This window comes from Clinocottus analis, unplaced genomic scaffold (assembly GCF_023055335.1).
Source record: "Clinocottus analis isolate CAN_PGR_092001 unplaced genomic scaffold, fCliAna1.0.p SCAF_11, whole genome shotgun sequence".
Taxonomy (NCBI): domain Eukaryota; kingdom Metazoa; phylum Chordata; class Actinopteri; order Perciformes; family Cottidae; genus Clinocottus; species Clinocottus analis.
The window spans coordinates 11,352,835-11,360,999 of record NW_027175832.1 but is presented as its reverse complement, the minus strand read 5'-3'; the positions used below and the strand labels follow the sequence as shown (position 1 = coordinate 11,360,999).

The 8,165-nt window shown below is 41.5% G+C and overlaps 1 protein-coding gene across 1 annotated transcript; it reads left to right on the top strand.

Annotated features, from left to right (window-relative positions):
* Positions 1 to 487: 487 nt before the first annotated feature.
* On the top strand, positions 488 to 7,545 carry LOC137801567 (tissue factor-like). Its single transcript, XM_068598953.1, has 7 exons — positions 488 to 656; positions 2,016 to 2,127; positions 2,601 to 2,687; positions 3,188 to 3,300; positions 3,738 to 3,916; positions 4,700 to 4,850; positions 6,597 to 7,545. The coding sequence occupies exons 1-7, from the start codon at positions 590 to 592 to the stop codon at positions 6,728 to 6,730; spliced, it is 843 nt and encodes a 280-aa protein (XP_068455054.1). The 5' UTR covers positions 488 to 589; the 3' UTR covers positions 6,731 to 7,545.
* The last annotated feature ends 620 nt before the right edge of the window (positions 7,546 to 8,165 follow it).

Sequence of the window (8,165 nt, the reverse complement as noted above, 5' to 3'; positions counted from 1 at the left end):
GACACAAACAAGTTTCCTGGTGGCCAGAAACCAGTACATCTTTTGAACTGGACTACTTGGAACAAAGTCTATCAGCCGTCAAGGCAACGGGCCTCAAGCTGTTTGTATTTCACAGAAACACAGTTGAATACATGAGCAGCATGAGCCCGAGAATCTCCTTCCCACAAAGAAAGAACCAACTATTTGGTTCTTGTCAGTAAAGGTGGAACTATTGCTAATGGACTACTCATGTCTCTTGAGTTTACGCACTGGTCGGTCACAGAGGGATATTTTCCAAGTTTCACAGAGTTGTGTGTCCATCCAAGGCCCTCCCTGTCCTCAATCTGTGCTTTGGTGGAAGGAGGAGTTCAAACTGAACAGATCGTCGTCCTCTCCCCCTCATCAGCATGCTAGCATATGGGAGGGATTAGCAGGCACAAGGAGGCAGAACTCTGAACCGTCCCCCAGTTTCCCCATTTACAGCTCTCATACTCTCCGTCCTGCTGGCCGGAAACAACAGTCAGTCTGATCAGGAACATCTGAGCTGCTTCTCCTGGTTCAAGGAGCTCTGACAAGACCAAGCTTTCAAGAACCTTTGGGCTGTGGGAACATGGCATCTCTCAAAACTGTGCTCTATTTGGGAGTCTGTCTGTCTGCTTGGGTCATCACTTCTGCAGGTAAAATCACGATAGATAGATAGATAGATAGATAGATAGATAGATAGATAGATAGATAGATAGATGGACGGAGGATGGGTGGATGGGTAGGTAGATGGGTGGGTAGGTTAATAGATAGATAGATAGATAGAAAGATAGAGGCTGCATGAGGATGGGCACCAGCGTGCAGCATGGTTTGTTTGCATTTTGGGCATCATGTTTTCTTCACTGGAATGTAACTCTCGAAGGCACGTCATGACTTTTTTCTCACTGGAAGGGCCCCCTTGAGGGCATTGAATTGGTTTTCTTGGAAGGAAACTCTGGAGGGCACGTCATTGTGTTTTCTTCACTGAAAGAGCACCCAAAGGCCACTTCATCATATTTTTTTTTTCCCACCAGACGGGCACGCTAAAGGGCCCAGCATGAAAGGGGATTTATAGTATTTATCGCAGTATTTCAGGCAAAGGAAGGCCTATGTCAGTCACCAGTGCCATGGAGCTATGCTGCAAGTACTGATTTAATATTCAGTTTTTGAAATGCTTACCAGTAAAGGTTTTCTCCATCCCAATCAAACAGACTTTTTTTCAGGCAGATTCATTCTTTAGTAGATCATATTTCATATCTCTGGTGCCATGGCCCCCACAGGTCACTTCCATGGCCCACCATCGTGTATATGCTGTTCATCTAATAAAAATATGATGATATGCTATGTTCCAATAGGATGCCTATGGAAATTTACATCTTGGAAGATACCGATAATGTTTTTTATGTTTGGTATTAAATATTTGTTTATTAAGCCAAAATGAAAAAGGCATTAAACATTTCAGGTTTACGCTGTGGATAAAATATACATATAATGGAAATGTTCCTATAGCCAGTTGTTAATTCTTTAAAGTGAGCTTGACAGAACGAGGCGTTTGCACAGTTGTAACATTCTTCAGTCTTGTAATCAGTATATGTTCCATGACGGTATTTACCATCATCATGACACAGCAGTAAAAAAAAAAAGTCATGTGTAAATGTTAAAGCCAGGAATGAACTAAACAAAATGTCCCACAACTTCATTCTGGGATGTTGCAAGAAATGAACGCAATGAGAACAAGATGGAATGTTACAAGAATGTGCTGGCCAGCCGGTATCTCACACTCTGTGAGCTCCTTACTCACTTCTGGCTCACCTTCAGCTCACCACTGGCAAAGTCTGACTGTGATTATGTTCTGTTCATGAGAAAGAAGAAGGATTTTATTGTTACATTTTTATCCGACAGGCCTATCAAAGTGGATGTATATAAAAAAGATTTGTCGTGAAACTACACCACGCTAACAAAACTAAAACAGGGAGGGAGATCATGGATTAATGTTGTGTTATATTTTTTTATAGAGGAAAACATTCCCAAAGCGGACAATGTACGCTGGGTGTCTGTGGACTTCAAAACCGTCCTCCACTGGACTATCGAGCCTTCTAATTACACATACACTGTGTATTATGCTGGGTGAGTTCACACGCACGCACGCACGCACGCACGCACGCACGCACGCACGCACGCACTTTTTGGGGACATCGCATTGACTTACATTTATTCCCTGGAGCCTAACCCTTAAACGTAACCTTGACCAATCTTACTTATTCTGAAGAAAACTTTTTTTTATTTACGGTAACAGACAATGGAGAGAGAATCTGTTTGATAAACCTGATAAAACAGCACACCAGAATGTTTAAAAAAAATTTTTTTTGGCCCTCTAGACTTTTATAATTTTCTCATGAAGGTTTTTATACATTAGGTTTTGAATTCCTTTTGTTATCTAATGGTGTAATGGGCCATTGTCCTCCAGCCATCTCACAATGCGTCTCGCACTGCCGAATCCTGTCAGAGACAGAAAGTGTCAGTGAGTCATCACTCTGTGGGTTTTTATCTATTTCAGTCAATGTTCTCCTGTTTTGTGTGTCTTGTCATGTGACTGTCAGCAAGGAGGATAACTGGAGGCAGACTTTCAACTGCATCCAGATGTCAGCAACCGAATGTGATCTGAGCAACGATGTCAAGATGAACAAGTAGGATTCCAGTTGCAACCACTAGGGCTACTTGAATAATTTAAAAAAAAGTTTCATGTCTGAACATTCTCTCTGCAAAGGTTGACTTTGATAAAGTGAAGCAGAGCAAAGTTAGAGATAGTTTTGTACAGAGAACATTCAGGCAAGGTCTCCAAAATTTAAGTTTGTTCATGTACCAAACCATATATTTCACTTCAGTTACGGTGTTCAATGCATCCAAATACAGCAGTTCTGGGCTTTTTCTTCTTCTTCATAAAACAAGCTATAATGTACAATGTTTTGTATGACAATCGGTCAGTCTTCCCCTCTACGGAGGGATTAGTTTTTAAAACTGACTTTCAAAGCATCGTCCTTCCTGTCCTCTTCGTAGATGAATTTCAGTGTTGACCATCTTTCTTAGGATTTTTGAGCGTTGGCCTTATTTCAAAATATTTCTAACCATTCATGTTGAATGTATATTACTGATCTTCCGTCCACATTTATCTGTTCCCGTTTGACAGTACATACAATGTCAAAATCCAAACAGTGCCTGCGAACGAGTATGATGACTATGGCGATGACCTGGCAGAGTACCCTGACAGTTATTCTCCTCCCTTCAACCCCTTTAGAGAAAGTAGGTATTGCATGCACACAGAGAAAAAGAGTTGTCAATGAGCAGCCTGGCCTCCTAAAAAATGTACTCCTCCCAGATTGTGTTTGTTTATGATGCATCACAAATATTTTTCTAATGAGACATCAAAGTCCACGTAATGGTTGGCCCGCATGGCCAAACACAGCTCACTGGATGCTGATGAACCCGAGGATACCAGCATGCATGTCAACACACTCAGTGTAGTGAAATAAAATGACGATTCTCTTTATTATCAGAAGAAGCATGACTTGCGGTTACATTGTTTGAATCACAGAAATGCTATCTCTTGCTGGGAAGCCGGAGGCTGAAAAATAGCACTGGTATTGTCGCCTCAGTCTACTCAGCTTTATGAATGAGACGCTAGTAACCTGATAAACAGGCCTGAGCCTCGTCCTCATGCGGGTTTGTCCTCTCCTCAGCAAACATCAGCGCAGTGAAGTTTACCGTGGCTGCCGTGGACGAGAACAGAGTGAACGTCACTATCACTGATCCTCTGAGCGGCATTCATGAGGGCGAGAAGCAGCTCAGCCTCAGAGACATCCTCAAGAGTGAGCTCAAGTATAAGATCAGCTACTACAAGTTTGGAAGCACACGCAAGGTACACTGTAGTCAATTTTCTAAAGCCCTTCAAAAGTGTTTTAGCGTTCAAAATCTGCTGTTTCCCAGGAGAGTATGTCTCAGTGCAGAAGTGATAACTTATGTTTTACTTGGACTTGAAGACACACATACTATAAACCTTTTGCCATTGATATTGCTGCCTGCTTTGAAATGAAAATTAATTCAAAAGTGAATGTGTCCTTGAAGAGCACTTTTCTAGTCTTCTGACCACTCAAAGCCCTTTAACACTACATGACATCATTCACCCATTCATTCACTGAGAGGGAGGAGCCACTAATACATTATAGACACAGCTACGGAAGCAATTTGAGGTTAAGTTAAGTATTTTGCACAAGGACACATTGACATGGCCTAGTGGAGCTGGGTGATAAACCACCAATCCTCTGATCGATGGACGACCCTGCTCACCACTGAGCCACAGTCACCCAGTTGACTTAAGGTTCATCTGTACCAAGATGGAGGTCGCCTTTGAGAAACATAGCCACGTGGAGGCTGCTCTATTGTCAACCCAAACATAAAGAAAGATGACAAAATACATAAGTGTAACGGTTCATACTGGAATGCAGTGGCTTCAGAAGCTGATTGGATGTTAGAAAAAATACTTACTGCATGTTGTCATGTGTCCACGACAGAGATGATTTCAATTTAGATTTGAAATACAAATGTCTTCATTAAATGGAGAATGTCTAAATGTCTAAATGTTAAAGGTGAGTTATATGCATGTTTAAGCGAGTGATGGGATTATTGCCTTCTCACCTGGTAGAGAGACTTCATATCTAACTCCAGTACGGCAGAGGTGTCACAGCTGGATTCTGGGCAGAGTTACTGCTTCATGGTGGCAGCATTCATTCCCACTAGACCCAAAATCTCCCAGCACGGAGCCTGGAGCGCCCAGTGGTGTACACCCGGAGACGGTAAGGTCCTGTAAGGTGCACGACCTTTGCACACACAACACCACAACCCGGAGTTCGCTCCCAGCTCGGCAAACAGCCGACCGGCTCATGAGCGCCATGTGCTTTTCCTTAAAAAAAAAAAAGGGTTTCATTAAACCTAACGCCCGAAGACAGAAGTTTATTTTGAAAAGTATGTGACATTAAACCGCCATCCCTGAAGTAAACAAAACTGACGAAGAGGAGGACGTAGAGTATCATGGCTTTAACCTTCGGCGGAGTCTGAAGTAAGAATGTGTTGCACAACTCGCCAAACACAATTACAGCAGAACACTGTTGGAGTCTCGTGTGAAACCAAAAAACATTTACAAAAATGTTATTTCATAACTTCGTGACTATCATTATTTTATATATTTTATCTTAACCCAAACCACCGAAAACCTATCCTGTAACAAAAGTGACGCTAGAGGGGAACCTAGAGCGTCATGAGTCCTGCTTGTAGCTTAGTTTTTCTTGTCTTGCTTGGAGATCGTTCCAGTTGACGTACTTGCCGGTCATTTTTCGAAGAGTTCCCCGAGCCTCCGAACACTTTCCTGGAAACCAACATGCTTTTTTACACACTCATCATATCTCACCCCCGAGCCTATAGGAACTTACATTCACCAACATTGTAGTTAAAAAAACATGAAAAGAAGACGTCTTTTTATTGTTTTACAGAGATAGCTACTGATATTAGCATGCTAACCAGCTAGCCGCAGCCTGTCCTGACTTGTAGTACCACTTGTATCCCGAGAGGTGATAGTGAGTCAATGTAGAGTTTAGTCTGTCTCAGTCCACTGTGAGAAGACCAAGAAGTAAAGCACAAGGCTTCAAGGCTTCACAGTCACGTTGAAGCTACAGGGTCCGCATTGTTTGTTTATTGGATTATATCCAAAGTATCCGACTTGGAAAACAACTGGCACCCAGTCTTCCTCCCGTCCATAAGGCGAATACTTCGCTGGGAGGAGAGCAGCCGCCATTCAGAGGGACAGATGGAGCTAGAAGTTAGCATTTAGCTCAAATTCAGTCACTTTGGCTTTAGTCCGATGAACACCCCTGCTATTAGTTAGCAGTTGGCTTTTTAAGATTGGTTTACACCTAGAAGGGGAGGTGAAACACTGACCCCTAGAGCATGTGGCCAGATCTTACGCATTTTCACCTTTAAAGAGACAGATGTCTCGATCCTTTATACTCGCGTTTTACGAGGAGACTCAAGCATGCAAGCGTAGTCCCGTCAGCCCTCTTGAGTGTTTGCGTGCCTCGCCCAAAATTTCAGACTATCCGACAAAGCCACGCAAGCCGTTCGCAACCCGGAAGACTGTGGTCTTGGTCTGTTAACCCCATCCTTTCTGAGTCTCGCATTTCCGGTTTCATAGCATAAAACCGCTATTTTTAAAAGCCATAGCAAAAACAGGAACAATGGATCCCGTTGAAGAACGTTTGGCTGAAGAGCTCCACAAATATGAGCATTTATATAACCCGTCTGACGGGTTATATAAATTTATATATATATATATATATATATATATATATATATATATATATATATATATATATATATATATATATATATATATATATATATATATATATATATACTGTTCTGGCGTATGGAAAAGGCACGGGAACTGTAAACCAAAACGAGTCCGTCGATGCAACTGCGGGGCTAGCCGCAGTTGTAGTTGCAAGAGTGTATATCGTCCTTAACTGTGACTCTCGTTGTCCCACCAGAGTCGAGTCTTGGAGCATGGGTCGGTGCCGTCGTCATCCTGCTCACAGTCCTCGTCATCATCGTTCTGGTGACGGTCCTTTGCTGCAAATGCTGTCGACAAAAAAACCTGTCTCAGTCATCGACACCTGTATAGTGCATGTGTGTTAAATCTGTGTGTGTGTGTGTGTGTGTGTGTGTGTGTGTGTGTGTGTGTGTGTGTGTGTGTGTGTGCGTGTGTGTTTCTTACAAACGCAGGGAGCTGGTCTCTCTTCTCTCTGTTTCTAAAATAATTTGGTTTTATCATTATACTCTTTGTTTAGTGCATCGTAGTCATTATTTTTCCATTTCGTATTTACGATTCAGATGAACATGTATCGGCTTGCTCTGACAACGTAATGTGCACTGCATGATACGAAACAACTGAGTATTTCTTCATCCCAAGTGTGTGAATGACCTATGTGGTCTAATGATCATCAAGTCTCAAGTCCAGCTTCATTTTAGGGGATTAAATGCTACAACAACAGTTCCAGGTGGAATATTTATCTAATTAAGATGATTAAACATGTGATGTGTGTATCTGTACAATGTATGAGTAAAGACTAAACGTATAACATTCCCAGAACATTCTTAATCTTACCTTATCCTTTTCTTTTACCCTTCCATGTCGACTGTTTCTACTAAATTTATATTTTTGTATGATGTATTGTTTTGTACTTTTATTCAACTTTTCATTGAAATTCTGTCATGGCCAAAAATAATGAACCACTGAAAATACCGTAATTGAAGCTCTGTAGAGGCACCTAGTGGCTGCTCCCAGAAACTACAACAACATCAGCAAACTCGTCCCTCCATATCCAAGTTCATCTTTTCTTTTAGCCTCAGTCAGATATTTTTTCTTTATTTTTTGTAACATAAGAGTAACTTTTGTTGATCAAAAGGATGGAAAAGTAATAAAACTATAAAAATCAATTGGCTCTCCAGATCTTCTTACTTTCATAATTCATTTCATTTTCAACAGAGTAAATCATGCTTTATTTTTAGCTTGGAGAGGCAGCAAGTCCTGATGTTTCTGAACATCTACTGGACCGATCTGTATCTGACTAAAACATTGCATGAGAGGTCACTGGTCACTGGTGACAAACCCTCAGTTCCCTCACTGGTGACAAACCCTCAGTTCCTCCCAGCTTTACAATTTAACCAGTGTGGAAATACTCAGTGGGTCTCAGGGAGTTCGATATGACCTTGAATGGTTCAGGTTAGGCATTGACCTTGAATGGTTAAGGTTAAGCATTGACCTTATATGGTTAATGTTAAGCATTGACCTTGAATGGTTAAGGTTAGGCATTGACCTTGAATGGTTAAGGTTAAGCATTGACCTTAAATTGTTAATGTTAACCATTGACCTTGAATGGTCTAGGTTAAGCATTGACCTTATCTGGTTTATGTTAAGAATTGACCTTGAATGGTTAAGGTTCAGCATTGACCTTGAATGGTTAAGGTTCAGCATTGACCTTATATGGTTAATGTTAAGCATTGACCTTGAATGGTTAAGGTTAAGCATTGATCTTGAGTGGTTGAGGTCGGTTGCT